The following is a 22714-nucleotide window of genomic DNA, read 5'->3' as shown; positions in this document are numbered from 1 at the left end:
AGGGAGTGAGGTGTCTGAAACGAGAGGAGAGATGAGTATATAAACAAAACACAGAACTAAAGACTATATGATAAAAGAAAGAAAACCAAACTTAGGGGACAGGACGGGACTTAACAGGTTTGTAAAATAGTCTAAAAACACAATCTTCTCCGTTCAACCATGTCTGTCATGGCAAAACAGGTGTGTTTTGGACCACCTTGACACCAAGAACTTTATGGTTGTTGCCCTATGTAGACAAATGTATGTTAACCTCACATTTGTCATTCCATCATTAATTCAATCAAGTTTTTATTCAGAATGTTCTATACGCTCTTTAATAAAGAGATTTGAGGGCGTACAACTTGTAGTTTTCCCAGTCTAACAACTTTTGCAGTGACAGTATATGTCAATTCAGTAAATAGGCTACACGCTTGAAAGGCTGCATATGCCAAATGGACATGGCCTATTATTATTAGGGAAAACAAATCCGATTTGGAAATAGAATTAAAATATGTGAATTCACTCCTTTTTCTTGGCTATTTAAGCCTATGGTAGCCTACATGGTTTTTAACACAAAGCAGATGATAACCAAAATATCAGTAAAATATATAGGCCTATTTCATTGTCTAACATTATAATCTACGTCACCATAAATACGACAGTCAAACATGCACATTATGATTGGATTTTGAATAACGTTAACGGGTTATTACTCGTAACGAGCTTCTTGTAGTACAGTTTTTAGACTTGACTTTTATTTTGACATGTTGTCAACAGTTTTCGGCCGCCATTGACAGCCAGAAATCTTGACCGGAAGCGAACACGCTGCTAGACTCAAATTGATAAGCTATCATAAGATGCTTGGTAAACATCCTGCTGCCCCGAAGCTGATTTAGCCCCGAATAAAAGCTACTTCAGGTATGTTAACGTAAAGAGCTACGTTACCACATCTCGTCGTTTATTGGTAGCTTTAACTAACAGTTTACATTGATATCGTATGATGTTTGTCGGGTTTAATTGTCAGTGCCGCTACAGTTATCCTCAGTATAACTAAGAAACATAAGCGACATAAGCAAATGTGGTTTTGTTTATTCTGATGTGCTTTTTCAATGACAATATTTTCAAAGATACATTGCGAGCCAGCTGCTTGTCCATTAAGACAGCTATTGTATCCATGTAACCATTGTTTTTCGGTTTGGCTACAAACTTGGGGAGGTGGCACCCTTCACTTACTTTTACACACATGGCTCCAGTGTGCAGTGTGTTCAGTGTCCACCATACTGCTCATGGTTTTACCCTGTAACTGGCTAACATTGGCTCCTCATCAGCTTGGTGAGATATTGAAAACCATCTGATCCTCCTCTTTAGGATTCGCTAGGCACTCTAGTGTGGCCCTCTCTTCTACGTTGCAAGCCTAGCATACCAGTAACTCTTCTATTTGTCCTGGTCGAAGTCTTTTTGCACTGGGGCCTCTAGCATTGCCTCTACCTCTCCCCAGTGTTAAGGAGGCATGGGGGCCTTGTACATACACATTCAGGGGTTGGTCCTGTGACCATGGGCTGGCCTGTCACTGGGTATTTGAGGTTAGTTGTTCAAGGATTGTGGAGCCATCACCTGAGGGGCTTGTATCAATGGTTCCTCAAGCACTGGAGCCTGGGTTTTCTGTTTCCCCTCCCTATTCAGTTTCTCCAGGGGTTTTTGTTTTGATTTTAGTCCCAACTCGTCATCTTGGTGAGTGAGTTGGCAGAGTGCTTTTCTGTGGCAATCCACATGATGTCTGACGGACAGCCATTAGCAGCCACCACGCACAAGAGCGTTTCTGCTTGGTGAGCGCAGGAGGGCACACACAATCTCAAAGGTTTCCTGTGCTTTGTTTGCTTATTTGACAATATGGGGGTGGTAGACAAGGAAGACCCTGGCTTTTGTTTGGTTGGTCCCTTTCAACACCGTTAAACCGTTTATGGTTGTTTGTTTACGCATACACGCAGAGCCCTCTATGGTGTGCAAAACCCTCTCCAAGCACCTCTCCGTGGCTTGACGTGCACCTCCCAAATTGTGTAACTATCCGTCGAAATGATGGAGAGCCCACGGAGACCCCAGAGCTGTGATTGGTCCAACCCATGCGGTTTACCTTGTGGGTAGTAGCATGCTAACATCAGATAGCTGGCTCAGACACCTCGCAAATCCCCTCAGACGTATTTTTCAGTTACGATACAAGGTTTTTACATTGCAGTGTCTATCTGTGAAATGTCTCCATTACAGCATATTTAGCAGATGCTTTGTCCAAAGCAATTTACAAATCCTTATAAAAATATTAGATAAAAAGCAGTCAAATGTGCTGTGCTGATCATGGATAAAAAAGAAAACATCTGTTATTATGCTAGCCTAGTGTTTGAAGGTTATGTTTTCTTAACCTTTTCCCTCTCTTCTCAGATTGTGGCATGTCATTCGCAATGCAGCCTACCACAGGGCTCTCGGATTCTTCTGTCTTGGGTGTCACAGTCAGTGGGAATGTGCAGAAATATAGCCAGAAAAAGAAGAAGATTTTCAGTGCAGAAGAGTGTGAACTATTTGAACTTACTCAGGCTTCTGGGATTATTTTAGACCAGGAGGTCTTTAAGTAAGTACATTTTGAGACTGTGGTAAAAGTTACTACATTACAGTCCCAGTGACATAAAATCGTACCCCTCCCCTATCCCCACCCTAGGAGGAAAAGTATACATGAACCATCTCAGTTAACTATGAAAAAAGGTGGATGTTGAGATATTATTGCAGTAAAGTAAAAAAAAAATACTACAAACTTTCAATTCAATTTTATTATCATAACGGTGATAATTATTTACATCACAGGTAAATAGGCAGGTTCAGAATATGTATCATGAATGAATGAATGAATGCATGGCAGTGTAGTTGGGATGGGTAGGTGTAGGCAGAGGGTTCGTGTAAGTAGATCAGGTGGAGAGACTACAGCAGCATCCCACAGCAGAGATAGCCTAGACTAGGAGGGGAAGAAAAGAGACAAAGTGAGTGGGTAGAGCTTGGTTGCCTAATAAGCGTATATGCACTAAATGGTTATGGGTGATGAGAAACAATGGTTTCACAACCATTAGCATTTGCGGGCAAAGGCCACACTACAACAGAGAGAAATTTGGTTTGTGAATATCAATTTAATAAACAGATAAAGAGATACATTTAGATTAACAATTAACAGCGAAAATATGCCCGCTTTATCTACTGAAAATACTTATTGCCTTAGCATAATATGACATGGAAGGAGACAAAGAGGGGAGGCTGCACAGCAATGGTGAATGGGAATTTGGTTTGTGTTTACTTTTGTTGCGTTATAGTTTGCAGAACGAGTTTTTGAGCTTTTGCCCAAAAAGTGATTTTTCCCCATGGAAATATACACCCAGAGACACATGTGGTTAGACTTCATAGCAACATGAACTAACACTACGAACAGTTCTGCCTATGTGTCAAGCCACTAAATCCGCTGGTTTCTGTTTTAAGAATTTTTCAGTAGAAACATTAAACAACTTAGTGACAAACTGAACATATTTTGTTTTGGGTTATGTGAGGTAAAATTGGCACAAATTGAGACCTAAGCACACTCTGATTTCTGTGGCTGCATTATTCGTTATGGATAAGAGAGATGAAAAGGCCTGATGTGACTCCATTAAAAAAAATGCAACCGATAAACTTAAATCTTAAATCTTATATCTAATATCAGAATGTATGCAGCCTATTGAAAAACATTTTTGCAATAAAAATACTGATTGGGAAAAGATGTGCAAGTATCTTTATTAATTGAGAAAGTTTTGATGAATGTCAGGGGGTTGATTACACTTTTACAGAGTTAAAAAAGCTAAATTGGGCTAATGACAAAGACTAAAACAAAAAAGACACTGGAAATACCACAGTAGGTTGGCACTACCATTCAAAATATTGGACTTACTATGTCACTTTTGAAATATTGACAATAGATTACCAACCCTACAAAAAAGGTGCTTTTGCCAAATAAGCTAATGTGAATTATATCCTCTAGTCAGGATCTATGCAAATAGGTTTTAGACCACATGTCCGATAAGGGCCATTCTACCGAATTGGTGCAAAGTCAGGTCGGAAATATTTTGATTTTTTTTATGTTTTATTCCCAAAACTTTGTCCGTATGTATATTGTACCATATCTAAAGTACACTTATCTAGTAAAAGAACAGTCAATTTTTATATTGTATTTTCAGAATGTGTTGGAATGTTTTTCCTCTTCCAAAAATTGTCACTACCGAAACATCACATTTACTATAGTAAAAAAGTATTATTATTGACCTGTTCAGATTGTGTTTCCTTCCCTTCTCTGAAGAGTATTTTTACAAATATTTCTTGAAGGTTTTCACAATGAAATCCATAAAAATGAATTTTTTACCAAATTTTCAAGTTCAATTTATACAATTCATCAAAATCTAAGTGCAATATTTCTTTGTAAAATGCAAAATACTGATCATATTGATTCCAGAGTTGTTGATTGATGAAATTGAACATACATTAATCCAATCAGTATCATAACATTTTAGTTGATTACTCAATATACTTAATTTTTTACAAAACATCCTGTGTTTCGGTAGTGCTGCACTGTTTCGGTAGTGACATCCAGTGTTTCGGTAGTGACTGCACTGTTGGATAGATGTTCATTTCTCTCCCAAAATCTTCCAAAAGGTGCTCTGGGCCGCCCTTTAGTCCACACAACACATTTATTAAAAAAATTATCGGATTGAACTACTTACCATTTCATTTTGTCACTACTGAAATCATCAGGTCACTACCATATGTTTCGGTAGTGACTGTTTCGGTAGTGACAATTCTAGCTAATTTTAAGCATAAATAAAGAATTCTAGCAAGCACACAGCTTTCAAACACATCTTTGAAGAGGTGAACACACATACAAACATAAGATTTTCCATGAAACCCCAAAAGGTTTACTTAATTGAAGAAAACATGCGTTTCGGTAGTGACAATTCTTAAGGTTACACGTCGATTTTCAGACTTTGGAACACATTTATTATAAAAACTATGGGATTTAGCTACTTACCATTCAACCATGAGGGACAGAGATGCAGTGTCACTGCATGGTCAAAAATGTAGAGTCGTGGCTAAAACACAGGCTCAGCCAATGGACTAAAACTCTTGTGTTTCGGTAGTGACATGAAAACTAGGGACATGATTTTTTGAGTATAGAAAATTGATTTAAAAATTAAACCCACAATAAATCTAAATATTCCAAGTTCTGTTTCAACCCAATCATAAAGATCTTTGAAATTAAATCATTGAAAAAAATCTAAAAAAATTGAAAAGTGTTATTTAAAGGCATTGAAATTTAGATGTCAGGGTTGGGGACAGCTACTTCCCAATAGAAAGTACCCTATAAATGATGATTTTGTATATATTTAGCTTATCACTATCTCATGTAATGCATTGGGTTTATATAGACCATAACATTTTCTAATTAAATATCTATGCCTAAATACCTAATTGTTTTGTAAATAGTTTTTATTGTTGAGGGACTGCATATTACACGAATTCGGTAGAATGGCCCATAAATGGGATGGGTTCTGTTTTGTTCTGTCATTTGGTGAATAACACACCTGAAAGACAACCCAAAGAGCCTCCTGATGTAGTTCTGCTTTTTTTGCTCCTCAGGATCATTTTGGATCTGCTAAAGATGAACGTGGCTCCTCTGGCTGTCTTCCAGACATTGAAAGCCATGTGTGTAGGCCAACGGATCACTGACACATCAACTGGAGACAGCTCTTCAGCTTCTCTGTCTACCACCCACCCTGAGCCCAGAGGTCAGCCCCTAAACAGCGTTTCTGGAACACCAGCACTTGTGGATTTGATTGGGGTCTAAAATGGTCTGAAAGAAAGGGCTCTCTTCAGAGACTTGTTAGTCGATTGTATGAATTATAATTACTATCATTATCTAGATAGATAGATGGCTAGATAGACAGGTGAAGGTAAGTTCCTAACCAACTTGGTTACCCTCGAAACATCAGTAACCACGACAATAATGACAACCCTAACAACCACTATAGCAACCACCATGACTACCCTAATAACACCCTAGCAATGACAACGTTACATTTTTATACCACTATTCAGCAACTGACCCCTATGGATGTCTCCTCACTCATGTTGTACTCTGTTGTTTCATGTCATAATCATCAACAGAGTTATAGGTAAAGAATCACTTCATTTGATTCCATCCAGTCAGCATATATGTCTTATCATGTGTGGCAGTAATGTACAATAAATTATTTTCAGTGTTGATAACTTTCTCCTGAAACTACAGAGCCTACATGCATTCAGGTTGTTCACATGGAATAACAGGAAATATGCCACATTGACAGTGTTGTCTTGCTGCTACATTCAAATAACCAGTTGTCTTCTCATGTAGTGTGTCATTTGCATATATGAATGTTCTCATTTTCACGTCTTGACTTATAGTCTAACCTATCATTAGTCCATCTCTAGCCACATTTCCAGAAAAACTGTGACTGGAAGGGCAATCGGTGCAGAAGTTACCCCTTCAAAATTAGGCTGATACAACTGATATGCATAATACATTTCATGATACCATGCTCCACATTTGACTTGATTTATGCTACAGTTTTCCCTGTGTACATGTGGTTCTTCATGTGCTGATATAATTGTGTTTCTTTGTTGCAGTGCGCACCAAAATGGCCCCGACTCACACGGAGAAGGCAGGGAGAGATGGCTCCAGTCAGCGGGCGCCTCGGCAGGCCAGCACGAGTAGGGGGCTGAAGAATACCAAGAGCCCTGGAAGCACTTCCTCTTAATACACTACAAATATGACCCTTCTTTCTGCAGGCGGTCAGTCTAAGATTGGCACTTCATATATAAGTCCAGAGCAGCAGAATACTGCACAGTGACTTTGGTCTGAATTGTGGTTTATTGCATTTGTCTACTTATGTTAAGATTTTTATAATGTGAGAGCTTTTTGGTTTCTGTATTCGTTAATATTGATGATAATAAAGTTGCATTTTGATTGCATTCATGATGAATAGATATGTTTCATTCAGGTTCCCACCAGACATTTCATCCACATTCTATTAACATGTTTACCCTACTATCATGTTGCCTAGACTAGACTACATCCACATTATATGTACTGTACACTTATACCCTAATGTCATGTTGATGTTGCCTAGACTACTAGACTAGACTAGAAGGATAAATCAAAAAACTGTCAAAATTTCAACTCCTTTTTTAAACAATAGGAGCATCCCATTTCTTCTCCTTTTCTTGCCAGTCTATGAGCCCCCACCACCTGCATATGGGCCACCATACTAGGAGCAAGGACAACAGTGGGGATAGGTGCAGAGCAGAAAGGGGGGGGGGGGAGGTTTAGGGTGTGTATCAGAGCCAGGTTAAATGTGCAAAAGATATTTCAAAGCCTTCTAGTGAAAATATGTGTATCATTAAACCTTAACTGGTTGAATGCTTTATTCATTGTATTGATACACAAGGTCACAAAGAAACTGCACTACATATGCCCACACTCTGCATTCAAGGGGATGACAAGGGTCCAAATAAGAAGCTGTGCTGCAGTTGTTTTTAATCCATAAGATTATTCATACACAGGTGAGGAGATGAGAACCATTACCAAACCACAGGTGGATGCATACGGGCTGTTCCAGTCTGGAGACTTAGTGTAGCTGAAGGTGTTCCAATGGAAGAGACTCCAGCCAAAAGGAGGGGGAGGTCAAGGTTCAAGCATGTGGTATTATTTTAACTTTTGTTTAGAGCTTCAGTACCACAAGGTGGAGTGACAGCTACGGCTCAACGAGCCGCCTTCGGGTAGAGTGGAGAGTATTCTGATGGTGAGGTCATGGAAATGCCTCAGTGATGGATGTTTCCTACCCTTGGGGAAGGTAAAGGAAGAAATAGATAACATAGCAATCAAAGAGGTGAGTAGTGAAGACAGGTCAGGAGGCAGACCTGACTCCACTGGATGACCAGATCACGCCAGGGTCAAGTACTAGCCTGCTTCGCCAGCAGGGTCAGCTGTGATGGAAACTGCAGATGCAATCTCTGACCCTCCGTCAAGCTCATGGAGAGTTGAAGACATGGGCAATGTTGATATGTCACCTACTTTTTGCTACATACTTTGTCACATGAAGGTAACCCACATAAGCATGCCTTACAACTGCCGCACATGAGGGCGTATCCAACTTAATTACTTAAGCACAGCCTTTGAACACTGTGGTTTGCACTGCTTGATTTTGAACTACACTGACTAAACCGGTTTGATTTTGAACTACTCTGACTAACCCTGTTTGCTTTCAAATTACAGACTAAACCTGTTTGATTGATTTTGAACTACACTAAATGTTGATCAGTGCAATCCAATAGTAGGTAACTGAGGGGAAATAGAGGATTTGCTCTAACATGCAAGTGGACCCTCCCTCAGAATGAGCCTAGTGAAGGTTTTAAAATTCTGGCCAAAAATATCATATCATCTCTCTGGGAGACATATGGTGACTTGTTAAAGTTTACATGTAGTCCACACTGTTCTGATTATACCTCTACTACCTTCTTTTACTGTCTGATTCTATTCCTCACCAAATGTATTTGCCAATCGCACCTTACGTACTTTTGCACCTGTGATGTGTGAATTTGCCCGTCTGGGAGTGCCCCAGTGGCTATGGAATCATTGCCTGTGAGCTCATCTAGGAGTGCTCTAGTGAGAGAGTAAGCTATGCAATGGGAATGTATTAGCACTTAGCATATAGTGGAACACACATGGTGATTAAAATGAGGATAGATGTTGGCTTTGCTGCATGAGTGAGTACATTGGGCTCTTTTTGCTGTGTAGTGTTTTGAACTTTTAAAAATGTTCTGTGTCTGGACACAATGGGGTAGTAGTAATGTATGTAGTCATTTTGTATCCGGTGAACATGGAGCAACTTAGTGTGAAATCAATAACAGACACATTTAGACTGGCTGACGTGATGAGACAAGAAGGTGAAAGCTGAAACTCTTTCTGATTGGCCACAGCAACCGTCACACACAAAATTATAGGAGTTAGGTGCCTTTAAAACAGGCTTGCACAGCAGACACACACCAAGATGCTTCATGAGCCACCTCCATTGCTGGACGGGAAGACAGCAAGAAGCTTCCGATCTACACATTCAGCCTCCTATTCTTTGAGTATCAGCTACCTCAGGAGCTTCAATGAGGATCTACAGGGGTCTGTTTGCCTTGACCAAGTTAACCCAGCATAAATATCTACCAATGTTGATGGAGACACTAATGGTCACCTCAATCTTTCAATCATATAGAAATGTTTTCATACTACATGTAGCCATTGGCCTCTGGCACTTTGGCCAAACCTTTTGGTTTTTCTTCTGCGGAGAAGAGGCAGGCGTGCACAAAGGCAAAGCAACATCACAATAATTTCCCATGTTTTCTGTTATACAGATACTATGTGTGGGGCAGTGCCAGTCATAGGGATGTTTTACCATTAGAAAAAAACATGCAACATGCTAAAAAAGATATACCAAAAAGACTGAAGGTAGTGCAGTAACTAAGATATATTACAGTTCCAATAGGAAATCTTTAACCCCCTTACCTCAATTGAAATTAAAGTGATCGAGGTCTATATATGTACGTAACAAACAGCGTTCCCCATGGAAGACCTGCACCTTTTTTTTCTACTTTCAACAGTTACCCAATTATACACACTTCTCAGAATGCAATAACTTAATTAAGCTCAATGTCCAGACATTACTCATTGGTACCACAACTTGCGTTCACCTCTGAAAATGCAAGGTTTTGTTTTGATAAAAGATTTGCAAGATTTTTGTTTTAATTAAAACCTTTAAATACAAAGATCTGGTTTTATCACCCCAACCATTTCACAGACAAAGGGGTACCTCATAAAAAAGCCAAACAAATGATGTCTGTTTATTTATTTAAAATATTTCTGTTGAATATGATGTCAACACAGATTGTCCTTTCCTCAAAAGGAGTACAATTGGAAAAGAGAAGAGAAATGATGACCTTTCTGGGCCTCCTCTTCAGCTGTGAAACTAAGAACAATGTCCATAGGGGAAAGGGACCAGTGAAATGGACTTTATCTAGCCTAGGGGGCCGTAGTCTTACAACAGAGTCTCCCCAACAGTCCAGCCATCTGCAGCAGAGAGTTGACTCCCTCTGCCACCTTCATATGTGTGTAGCCAATCTCCTGCAATAAGGGGAAAACATTCATTTGTTCATGACTAATCACTTTCATATTCACAGTTGTAGAGATAAAGCTGTTGCTGTTGAGAACTATTAAAAGAAACCTGGATATATCTACCTTTATAAACTCCAGCTTCAGATACTCAGGCATCGGAAAAGCCTTACACACTCTGAAGATGTTTCCAATAATGTCTTCTGGAGAGTAACCCAGAGACCAAAGCTGCTCTATGATCTACAGAGAGCAGACAAGGCACGTTGTGATAAACTGAACAGACAAAAGTTACGCTCAATAAAATGGTATCCACTTCCAGCTTCAAACTGCATACCTTGTAAGCCCCATCGATGTTTGCATCAACACAGTGCTCCAACATGCTTTTAACCATCAGAGGGTGAGGTTCATCACAGACCTGCACAAAGCCATTACAATTGGTTTAAATTCACCTTTAGTGGCAGGAAAAATAGTTTTCCAACATCAATACAAATATGGAAATTACCTTGAAAACATTTTCACTGTTGATAAACCCAAATCCTGAATTTGTTGACTGCAGATTGTTAAGTGCCTGGTTGAAAAGAAGATCAGAATAGACATGAGTGAACTATTGAAACACAACTATAAATATTTATATCTATCTATATTTTATATCCAGAAAAGAAAAAGCCAGTTATTACCATTTCATGTCATTTAAAAACAAAAAACAATAATTACAAAACAGTTTAACCAACATGAAATACTTTGTCTGAATAATAGCATGATTCAATAAATGGAAACAATGTATCTGTAAGATAGCTTTAAGACACTCTCAAACAATTCATAATTCTGGGCAAAAATGTTGCTGTTATATATCTCTGGTTTTAAATGCCAGCCCCCATTAATATAAACATCTGCAACAGATTTTGCAATTGATGTTACCCATCATCTTCACATTGGATTAAGGTTACACTTTAAATCCTTTTAGTGTTTCAAGTGTTTCAATCTTTATACCAAAAATATTCCTTATCAGTTTATTGACATACATCTTCAGCAGTGCAAATATAAAACTGTGCTCTCCAATACTGTCCCATGTAAAAAAAAAATTAAAAAAAATCTTCCTTGTAATTCCAGTGTTCCAATCGAGTTTCACATTCAGTTGTGTGCACTAAGGACCAGTCAGCACAGATGAACGTGGTGCGAGGCCCCAATCTGCTGGGACGGGATGGGTGCGTTACGACTTAACTGGGAAGAACTTTTTTTTAAGGTCACAGACAGGGAGTTGCAACTGTCCTCTCCAAACATGATGCTATCTTCACGGACAAACTTGAGACATTAAAAGGGATAGAAGTGCATTTTTATATTGATAAAGTCTTGCTCTTGTAAGGCTAGACCCGTGCCATTTGCCACACCAAGATAGAAGCATAACTACACCGTCACCTGGCGCAACAAAACCCTAGCCTGGATACCAGCCTGAACTCCGCCCACAACATTTTTGGTCTGGGAGATTCAGTCTGGCTTTGAGCTAGTTGGGAGAGATTCAAGTTTTCGGAAAAGCGATCTGACTAATCAAATTGTAAGGGCGGGCTTTATACGTTGATGGACAGATGACTACCAACGCTTGAGTTGATTAGATAGATAGATTATAAATCGAACAAAGATGGCGCCGTCTCGGGAGCTTAGTGGGACATATTTATTTAAGCTATCTACACAACTTTTTTATGTCTACATTGACTCGGTTAGTTGTGTATGTGCAACACGAATGTTGCAGAGGATTGTAGGTCTTAACTGAAGCGCTCTAGACCATTATTGATAGGTTATTGCTAACGCTTAGACAAAAACTCAATTGAAACACATAGTAGCTTAGCTAGCCTTGCTGCTAATACGTACGTGAGCAGGCATATCTCACAGATATTGACAGCGCATTAATTTTGAAAGAGGAACAGAGAAACGCGATCAAGGCATTTGTCGATCGAAAATATGTTTTTGCCGTCCTTCTTACGGGATCCGGTAAAAGTTTTAATGTATCAGATGGTCATACTATGTTGCTCTGATTAGTTGTAGTTATCCAATTGAGTGAAGAGGCATTTTTTTTCCTGGTTCGTTGAAACACGCCCAATGGCTCAGCATCAGACTCATATTCTGACTAGAATTATGAGTATGACATCGTCAGGCTAACAAAACCCATCACCTGCTGCAACATTCTCCACCTCTTCTTGCTGGACATGTTGTGGTGTTCAACAGGAGTGGGCTACAGACAGCGCATGTTGTACTGTGAAGGAGGGCCTTAACAGATCCTGGGTGCAGCATACAGTGCGTGCTACAACTGTCACCAGCCAGTTTGGCAATGCTGTACACCCTGCTACCCTTGCTATTGGAACTCAAATCCGCATGCACCATGTCAGCCAACCACAACTAAACGTAACTTACTAAAACTAAACAAATAAAATTCCCATACGTCTGGCCTGGCAGTATCTCTCTATCCTTCTATATCCTATTGCTAATGCTTGTATTGATTAAGTGGCCATATTCACATACTGTTAATTCCTAACCTAAATGTATCTGTTTATCAAATTGATGTCTACTAACTAAAGTACAGCGTAACCCTTTGTTCGTAAAACATCGTTCCTCATCACCATATCCATCAGGTTCATATTGGCAGCTGAACTTTGTTTCTTTCTTCCCCTCCTAGTCCAGACGATCTATCTTGCTGTGGGATGCTGCTGTAGACTCTCAACCCGATCTACTTGTAGGAACCCTCGGCCCAAACACACCCATCCCCACCATACGGTCATACACTTATTCTACCCCATACTCAATGCTAGCAGTTACCTGCAATGTAAATAATCAACATGTTTTTCTGTTCCTACTCTACTTACCCTTGTAATAACAACACTTTTTCTCGCATTGTATACCCACTGAGCTGTTTTGTATGCATTGTGTACATACCATATGATGCTTGTATCTTTTATGTACATTTATCTTCCTACCTTCATTCTCCACATCTACCTTACAGAATACCATCAACACATTCATACAATTTAATTCATTCAAGTCAAAAATGTCTGTTTGTAAAGTGAGCCAAGGACTGAAGACCCTGCAGGACACATGTGGCCTACATGTGTCACACACACACACTGGCTCTTAATCTCACCTAAACTCCTTTTCTTGGACACAGCAACATGCCTGTCTCTTTACATTATAATAGACAATGGGTTCTTGCGTAGTTCTTCTTATGTCATTCTTCCCCACTCACTAATGTAACCCAAGCCCCTGAAACACAGGCAAACCCATGTCATTATGAAAGTTACTTTGCATAAAATGGTCTACTAAATAATCATAACCATGTCTTGAGTGGAAAATGTTGTCCATTCCAAACTTGAGCTTCATGTATAGAAGTAAGACCTAAATCTATTACAGATGTAATGTTCAGACACAGTAATATTCAGAATATTGGTAGCCACATTTGCCTAAGCGTATACTAAGAAAATGGAAGAAATGTTTTGTTACTTGTGTAAGTACTAAACTTAAGTAAAACCCAGAGAATCCAAACCTGTCTCATGTCTCCCTGCGCGGTGAAGATAATAGCCTCAAGACCATCATTGGTGGAATTAAGTCTTTCCTTCTCTGCCACCTCCAGCAATCGCATCATGATCTGATCATCCCGTAGCTTTGTGTAGCGAAGCACTGCACAGCGCGACTGAATTGGCTCTGGTGAAAGTCATATCAGTTATACTTGCAAAATTAGGTAAAGTATTTATGGGCAGAGTGAACTACATAATTCAGCACTACAGAAGCAACATCCAAACAAAGAGCAGAGGCTAACCTATAATCTTGTCTGAGGCGTTGCAGGCCAGAGCGAAGCGTGTGGTTTTGGAGTAGATCTCCATGGTACGTCTCAGAGCCTGCTGTGCTCCATCAGTCATGCTGCAGACACAAAACAACCGGCTATATTTACATAATATAACACAAACACACTGCCTGGTTTCAAAACAACCTATTATATATGTTCTGTGTGGCAGTCAACAACTAATGGACATAGACAATTGGAAGGAGGGGTGCAAATACTTTTTTCCAATATGGTCATTTAATATTGGCTCATTTGGTCAGTAAAGTTTGACTGTGTTAGGAAAGTAAGCAAATTTCAACAGGTTTCGCTAAGTTTAGCCCCTAGCAAGACATCTCATTAGCGATGTTAGCGAGCTTGTTATAACACGCTTGGACATTGATGCTAGTAATAAGTGCTCTCGCGTCGGCTTCTTTGTAATGTTATTGTGATAGCTATGTTGGCTAGCTTGCCAACAACTTTCCTAACACAGTCAAACATCAAGCAAGTGCAACACCACACAAAGCAAGACACCAAATAAGTTACTGAATAGTCCAGCAGAAAGTAGCCCCCTACCTGGCAGCTCCAGAAACTCAAGTTGCATAATTTTGCATCATCTGATTCTGTAAACCATACCCGTGGATGTGTACTCTGTATGTCTCACTGAGACCTGAACCATTAGCATCTGATCATGACAATAGCAACAAGTTTTGTATTTATTACAACACACCTACTTGATGAGTCCGTTCCAAGTCTCACCTGTCTGCTTCATCAAGGATAATAATCTTGTGCCGTCCTTTGGGTAGAGTGACTTTCTGCTGGGCAAACATCTTGATCTTGTTTCTCACCACATCAATACCTCTACAAAGATTTAAGCAATTACAAATCATACATTTGACACAGTTTCAGCAATTTATTAATAATGAATAGAGGCCCAGGGATCCCAATACCTATCATTTGACGCATTCAGCTCAAGAACAGCATCTTTCATAGCAGGACCTAGCAGTGCTCTGGCTAAGCATAAAATGCTGGTTGTTTTTCCAGTACCAGGAGGCCCCTGTTACAATGACATGCCTTCAGATTGAGACCTTCACCACCAATACACAGATATTATTCATTTGTTAAAAAAAAAAAGAAATGGACTAAACCCAACTGAACTCACAGCAATAATAATGTTTGGAACGTTGCCTTGTCTGGAAAAAACCTGGAAAAAGAAAACAGTCAGGTTAGAACTTCAAGGGAACCTTCAGGATTTTTCAACTTCAGCCTTATTCTCAGATCTTTGTGGGTCCAAACTTAGGACATATATGGCAATTAGGACAAAAGGACAATAAACTATCAAAATCGATCCAGTATTAAGTTAGAACACCTCAATGGCAACAGTAAAACAGCTATACAATGTTATATGGGGTAAGCACCTGTGTCAAAGTAAACGGCTTGTTTGCCACGGACAGGCTCATAATGTTTTCATCCATGTCTGACAACATGGAAAGTGCGCTAGAACTTAGAGCTAAATGTTGAGGGGCAGTCAAATGTGACAGCAGAATGCATTTAGAAATGTAATAATGTAACACAGTATTTCATCATGGTTGTTGGACCTCTATTCTACTTCAAATGCATTTTGCTACTGGCAATTCAATTTTCATTATTTTGATTCAAATGAAAAAGGTCAATACTTGTTTTTACAGTTTTTCTCAGACATTTGGTACATTTCTCAGATTAGAAGTAAAATTCTCAAAACTGGTTATTCAACCTCCCCATCATCTAGTCACTTGTGCAACTCACAAGTACTGGTACCAAGTCCTCTTGTGCAAATCATGGCATCAATTTCTCATAGTTTGGCACATTTTGAAAATGCTTTTGTTATACAAAGCACATGTCAGTTTAACAAACAGGTACATGAATTCCAATTTAAAGGGTGCAGTAGTGCAAACTATAGTGCAAACGAAAGACACGATTGCACACAAGCAACTATTATACATATAAACAGACAGCTTGCTTAAAAGGAAAAGCTTCAGTTATTTAAAACTTAGTCTGAATTAGGCTTACTAAAAGTCGAAGGGAATTTTGACCTCACGCATTCTGAAATCTTTGTCTATAGGCCCCAAAAGAACACATCATGCCTTTTAACCACATATGCAAGATTCAGTTCTAAAATGACAAAGACATGCTCATAGGTCCTCTGTCCATTTGGCACTAATAAAAGCTAGCTGGTGACCTTTGCCGATATAGACAGTAACAGTGTTGTGCTGTGAAAGCTTTTCTTCTTTTTTCTCAGGATGTTCAGTCCCAGAACGCCAAACTACATGCATATCCTGAAAAAATTATACCAAGACCTAATAGTTGTCAATTAAAGCACATTCAAAATTTCAAAGTGTCAAATTTTTGCATAGTGTTACTTTAAAAGGGAGTTTTTCCTTGCTATGGTCACCTATGTGCTAGTGCTAGGGGGTTCAGGGACTCTTAAGCAATTTGAGACAATGTCAGTTGTTAATAGGGATGCAAATGATTAATCGACTTTAGATTAATTGTCGATTAAGAGGTTGCTCGATCAAAATGTATTAATCACGATTAATCGCTAGAGGGCGCTAGCGCGAGAGACCGGTTGAAAACAAATGTTCTCTGTGTAATGCGGTATTGAAATACAATAGTTCCACTAGCTCACTCAGTTATCATTTGAACACCGTGCATGCTGCTGTCCTGCATGGCACCACCAGTTCACCTGGTCAACCTAAAATCACAGCTACACTGTATTATACCTTCTCTCGCTTACTGCCGCGAGTTAAGGCTTATAGTCTTAAAACTCAGGTTAGCTATTAGCTCGTTAGCGGGCTAGCTCACTGAGACTTCATAGAGTTAGCTACCTAGCTCGTTAGCGGGCTAGCTCACCTTGCTATGAATGTGAATATCTCTGTCTACTCCCGCGCTTACGTGTGCCCGCGAGTTTGGCTCATGAGAGTTAGTAAGTAAGTAAGTAAGAGTTGAGTTGGCTATTTAGCTTGATAGCGGACTAGCTCACTCAGGCTTAATGATTAGATACCTAGCTTGTTAGCGGGCTAGCTTACCTTTGCCTGATGGCTTGTCATTAAGAATGTAACTACTCTATCCCTCACTACCGTGAGCGCGAGTTAAACTTCATAGAGTTGTGTTGGCTATTTAGCTTGTAATAGCCTAGATGCAGTTTCTTCATAATCTATAGGCTCAATAATATTCTGTTTGGCTGTATTTAATTTCTTCTATTCTTTTTTGTTTTATGTCTGTTTCAAATGCAAGAACTGAGCCAGTCCATAATTTATTTCTTTTTTTTTAAATTAATGAATGGATTTTGTTATACCATAAAAAAACTTTTCTGCTTTCTTTTCCTAATGCATAATTACTTGAGGAATGTATAATAGAATAGCATATAATTATCATAATGTAATGTAATATAATAATAACTCAACTATTTAGCTGATATTTTTAAAGGCCCTATTGAAGCACTGAAACTCAATTAATCGAAAGTCGATCGATAAGATTATCAACTAATGATTAATGGATTAATCGATAATTTGCATCCCTAGTTGTTAATGGACCTATATGAACAAATTGAATAGAATTGATTCAATTATTTGTTGTTAAATTCCATACAAAATCATCCAGCAGTTATGGAGGTAGTGCATGCCCCCAGTTAAATAACTCCAACATTTACTTACCTCTAGTCTGCTAACAGTTTCTTCGTTCCCTACAATGTCCTCCAATTTAAGGGGTCGATATTTCTCTACCCTGTAACACAGCATAAACATTAACCGAGTCAGAAAGCCTCGTTAAAGCAACACCATGCAACATATAGGGGTGGGTATTGCCAAAGAAGTCACGATTCCATTCGTATCACGATTCACATGCCACGATGCGATTCTATCACGATGCATCGCGATACTTGAATTATTGCGATGCATTGCAATGCATTGCGAATTTTCACTGAACACTGTTAGAAAAAAATTAAGCCATTACCAGTGGCTGACTGGCTGTGTATGATCTGGATAGTGTGTTCAATTGATAACTCAAAGCAACTCAATTCATACATAGCTGTATTTATTGAAACGACTTTTGGAGGTTACTTAACACAAATATTATTATTACTGGATACACTGCATGTTTTGTTTATGAATGACTTGTCGCAGTATCGCGTGGCCGGAAATGCTTGATGTTCGCCAACCATTCATGCAATTTTAATTAATTAATTTAATTAATTAATTTTTTTTTTTTTTTTATTAATAATCGATACTTGGCGTCAACAATCGATGCAGTAGATCGTGAAAATTAGAATCGCGATGCATCGTCATGACGATTACTTGGCACACCCCTATGCAACAATGTGCCATATTTGAAGGTATGTTTTATAGGCAATTAGTTTTGGCATCATCTTCAAATTCATTTGGATGGTGTATGGTCGTGTGAGGACCATATACACTCTCCAAACTCAAATAGAAGTACAAGTCATTGTCAAAGGAAAAACTCTTTGAGAAGTCAAAGTATTATTTCAAATTATTCAACAAAATGTAAGTATGTAGGTAATTTCTTAATGGACAGCAGCACCAAACTATTTGAGCTTACTGTAGGTGGAGAGCCAATCCACAGGTAATTTTCACAGTAATGCACACCATATAGATCCTTATAGTAACCACCATACCTGGCTGAAAATTGCCTGTTGTTGGAAATGTTTTCTTGTAGGCTTATACATTGGCAGGTATTGATTTAAAGTCCCTCCAGTTTTTGGCAAATGGTCACTTTGCACTTTGCTCTATCTCCCACTCATTTGGTGGAAGGTGTGTGATGGAATGATGACTGCAGTGAAGTTCTAGCCTGGGTACCAGCCGAACTTAACCGCGCCCACAACATTTGAGGTCGGGAAGTTCGTCTGGCATTGCTCCGTTGAGGCAGAACTATGGCCCCAGCAGAGCTGATCGGCCAATCAAATTGTCAGGGCAGGCTTTTTACGATGATGGACAGATGATCAACAGTAACGTAATCAACCACGTCACCAAAGAGCGCTTGGGTTGAATTCGTTTTCAACAAACAAGGCTCCTGCTGGCCTCTTCAAACAAGTCTGTTTTAGAAGACATCAACAGCGTTTCATTTTGAAAGAGGAACAGAGAAACGCGAACAGGAACAGTGAAATCAAGGAATTTGTCGATTTGAGCTAGCAAGCTAACAAGCTAGTGGGCTGACAACTCAGCTTGAATGACAGCTGTTCAGGAGACGTTATTGCGATGTCCCTGTAGTAGTGGTCATCAGCTCGTAAGCAAGGCAAAAAGTCTGTCTGACCACTACAACAGGGACTTAGCAATAACGTTTCCTGCACAGCTCCTGTCATTCAGGGCCTGTTTTAGAGCAGAGATTGCTCAGCAATCCTCAGTCTCCCAACTTGCCAAGATGCTGATTGTGGATTAAGACTCCGTAGCATCCAACTTAGGGGATGTGTGCACTGCCCTGCTATTGCTTCTGACATCTGTGACAGTGGCAACAGCCGAGTGATCCTTTTGCAAATTGACAGGCACCTCAGAGAAATGGGCTCATGGGCTCATGGTTCTTCCCCCAACCTTTTTTGCTCGTCTACGTCATAATCGCCTGCCTCCAACAGAATTTCACTTCGCTCGCTTTTGACAAGTGACTGAAAAGCCTACTAGCTAGCTGGCTATCTTGCTCACTTACACCATTTCCACATGACCAGTCAAAGCGAGCGTTTCACTTCACTGTTATGTATTAGAACCGTGAGATCTTTGAACGATTTTAGCCTTATTCACTCCGCGCGCGCCATCTTCCGTTTTTCGTGAGATGAACAGAAAGTAGCCTTGTTTTAAGAATTTTAAGAAATATCTAGTCCTCCAAGCACACATTACGCACTCGTATGGTGGTGTGATACAAAACGACATGGAAAGACTTATGCAAACGTGTTAGGTTAACGAACTGTATTATAGTCACTAAACCATTGCCTCTCAAACATGTCCTATCTCACGCATAGTAAACATAACCTTTTAGAGTTCATCTCGCAAAATCACAATAAAACTGCATTTTTATCCTCACACATCTTTTACCAGAATGTAGAGGATGGAGGATTAATGTAACTAGGTAAAGGGGGTACAATCTCCCACAACCACTTCCACCTGCACAGTAGGGTGATGTAAATAATGAACAAGAGATCTTGGTAAACTACTGTTGGAGTTAGTTGTATATTACCATGGTAACTCGTATGCGTCAACCACTCCCTTGGATACTATATCGTCCTTCTTTGCGGATGAGCCTGCATCCTTTTCTGGTTTAAGATTTTCCTCCACGTCCATTTGGAAAGTTTTTCCACTAACGATAGATAATTCCCGCCGTTCCTCTCGCTACGTGCTTCCTGGAGTAGCTGCGTATTTTCAATATGGCCGACGTTCGACAAGTTTTCAAAATAAAAGTCGAAACTTTCTTAATTTGTTTTTAATCATCGTGTAAACCAGGGGTGCCCAAATTCTTTCTTGTCAGGGGCCAAATATTAATCGGAGTGGAGGGCCGCGGGCCAAAACCAGAGTTTCATGTTAGGTCATGTCCCATTATATTGAAATGTATTGCATATGTGTACCCAATTAACATTACCTTTAATGTACATACCTGCAAACTCAGAAGGGCTAAAAAAAAAAGGTGACAAACCAAGCCCTGCCTGTAGGGGGGTCTGGGGGTATCCCCCCCAGATTTTTTTGTTATTTTAACATGTAAATTAAGCATTCTGGTATACTCCAAGACGAAAATAATGGGGAAAGATAAAATTTGCTTCAGGTAAAAAAAGAAACATTTATTAACATATCATACTAATTTTATGTAATCTATTAGTATACACAGGGAAGATAGGTAGGGGACTTCTATAATGGCCAATCAACTAACAGCAAGTTAAAGGCTAATAAACATGATTGCAGGCAACAAGAGTGACTGCTGATGTTTCGATGGAAATACTCCCATTATTTTCTATTTGTATCCGTCAAAAGAGAAAGATATAACAGTTACGTGTAAGCTGTGCCGTGGAAACAAGCGCCGTGACAGCACTTGACTCCAAAGGCTACCTCCACAAACATTTGTTAAGCTAACACGAGCAGGTGAAACTTGTAGCAAGAGAGCGTCATGCCTTGACCTCAACTGAAGGACAGACTGCCCCAACTCAGATAGAGAGAGAGAGAGAGCTTGCACATTGACTACTGGTTGATTTCATATTTCATATCAACATTCTTTACACAAACATAAGTAAGGTACTTACAGTTGGCAGTTGCTAAACTCGTGTTGACATGTGTGAATTTGAACTCATGAATATGAACTTGTTCTACCTTTTCCCATTATAGGCCTACATGTAAGTTGAGAAGACTATAACATCAGCTAGATAACTAGCTATCATTTCATGCAAACGGAGCTCTTCCATTTAAATCGTTTAAGGTTAAGGTAAAAGCTAGCTAGTTAGCTAGCATAGCAACAAGATAACCATAGATATGGATCTGTATTGACAAAAGGTCAATAGCGCCCCCCTTGACCCATCTGAAACAATGTTAAAACTGTGGCCAAGCAGTGAACTGCAACCAGTCTTAGTTAAATATGACGTTGAAACAGAGACCCTGTTAAAAATGGGTTAAAATGCTGTCTAACGAATGACGTTCTAACTATAATTCTGAACGGAGCGCGGGCCAAAATAAATCCAGCGCGTGCCACATTTGGCCCGCGGGACCCAAATTGGGCAGCCCTGGTGTAAACACTTTAACGTAGACTTTGAACGAGAAAGGTAGCTTGAAAAGCCTTTTCTAATATACAAACAACCTAGTAGTGTTGTTCAGCTGATCAAAAGGTCATTTGTAAAATTTGGGAAATTCATATCCAAATTTGTACCTACAAGATATATAGATTATGAGGCCTGGGTCGTCTTTGTAGGTACCAGGGCATGGTCAGTGCATGGTTCAAATTGTCAAGTCCTAAACCCTATGTGTAAAGCACATTTAGAAAATAACAGAAGTTGTACCAAAATGCTTTACAGTTGAGGTTAATACATGAATAATAAAGAATTTAAGAAGAGAAAAGGAAATGAACAATTAAAACAAATCAGAAGTGAAAAAAACTAAAAAGAAAGAAATACAAAAGAAAATATATAAAGAAGTGTAATAGAAAAACAAAGTTAAAGGATCAATATGTAATACATGTACTGTACTAAATAATAAAACAAAAATGATGTGTCATCAGAGGTAAGGAAACATGTTTAACTGAAATATTGGCTTCTCTGACAACAACACTACAGTAGCCTACTCTCCTTTTAAAATGTCCTTTCTACTGGAATGTTTGTGTTTTGGATTGTGTGATTACGCGCCAACTGCCTATTTCTGCAGTACCATTTTGACACCACAGGTGGCCAAATTCCCTTCTTATGTTTACGGTGTCCATTGACTTCCATTCACTTTATTTGCAGTTCTTCGCGCGCACACGCACGTCGTTGGAATAATCCCTGCACCATTTCACTATTATAATACACTAGGCAATTTCCTTCCTATCTGAAATATAAAGCATAATGTTTACACTTTTTCATTCGCATTATAAAAGAATGCACCAGAATCATGTGTAGCCTACACAACAAAATAACTAGATAAACACACAGAAATGTAGCAAAAATAACTGTTTAAAAGTCAACCCCGCTCAAT

The 22714-nt window shown here is 39.3% G+C and overlaps 2 protein-coding genes across 3 annotated transcripts; one reads left to right on the top strand and one right to left on the bottom strand.

Moving 5' to 3' along the window:
- The first annotated feature begins 789 nt into the window (after window positions 1-789).
- On the top strand, window positions 790-6979 carry mzt2b (mitotic spindle organizing protein 2B). Its single transcript, XM_080839223.1, has 4 exons — window positions 790-897; window positions 2413-2599; window positions 5674-5822; window positions 6700-6979. The coding sequence occupies exons 2-4, from the start codon at window positions 2421-2423 to the stop codon at window positions 6828-6830; spliced, it is 459 nt and encodes a 152-aa protein (XP_080695349.1). The 5' UTR covers window positions 790-897; window positions 2413-2420; the 3' UTR covers window positions 6831-6979.
- A 2984-nt stretch (window positions 6980-9963) lies between these two features.
- rfc2 (replication factor C (activator 1) 2) lies at window positions 9964-20387 on the bottom strand. 2 transcript variants are annotated; one of them, XM_080839478.1, is made up of 11 exons: window positions 20247-20387; window positions 17723-17792; window positions 15193-15234; window positions 14981-15087; window positions 14790-14891; window positions 14031-14131; window positions 13758-13915; window positions 10731-10796; window positions 10563-10643; window positions 10355-10468; window positions 9964-10240 (listed from the first exon to the last, which is right to left on the bottom strand). In XM_080839478.1, exons 1-11 carry the CDS (start codon window positions 20348-20350, stop codon window positions 10139-10141), a joined length of 1047 nt encoding a protein of 348 aa, XP_080695604.1. In that variant the 5' UTR covers window positions 20351-20387; the 3' UTR covers window positions 9964-10138. The 2 variants fall into 2 exon arrangements, with proteins under 2 accessions (XP_080695604.1, XP_080695603.1); XM_080839477.1 differs by having other exon boundaries at window positions 9964-10468.
- Between the last annotated feature and the right edge of the window lie 2327 nt (window positions 20388-22714).

Source organism: Sprattus sprattus, assembly GCF_963457725.1.
Source record: "Sprattus sprattus genome assembly, chromosome: 5".
NCBI classification, from domain to species: Eukaryota; Metazoa; Chordata; class Actinopteri; order Clupeiformes; family Clupeidae; genus Sprattus; species Sprattus sprattus.
Note: the sequence above shows the minus strand (reverse complement) of the source record. Positions and strands in the feature narration are given on the sequence as shown.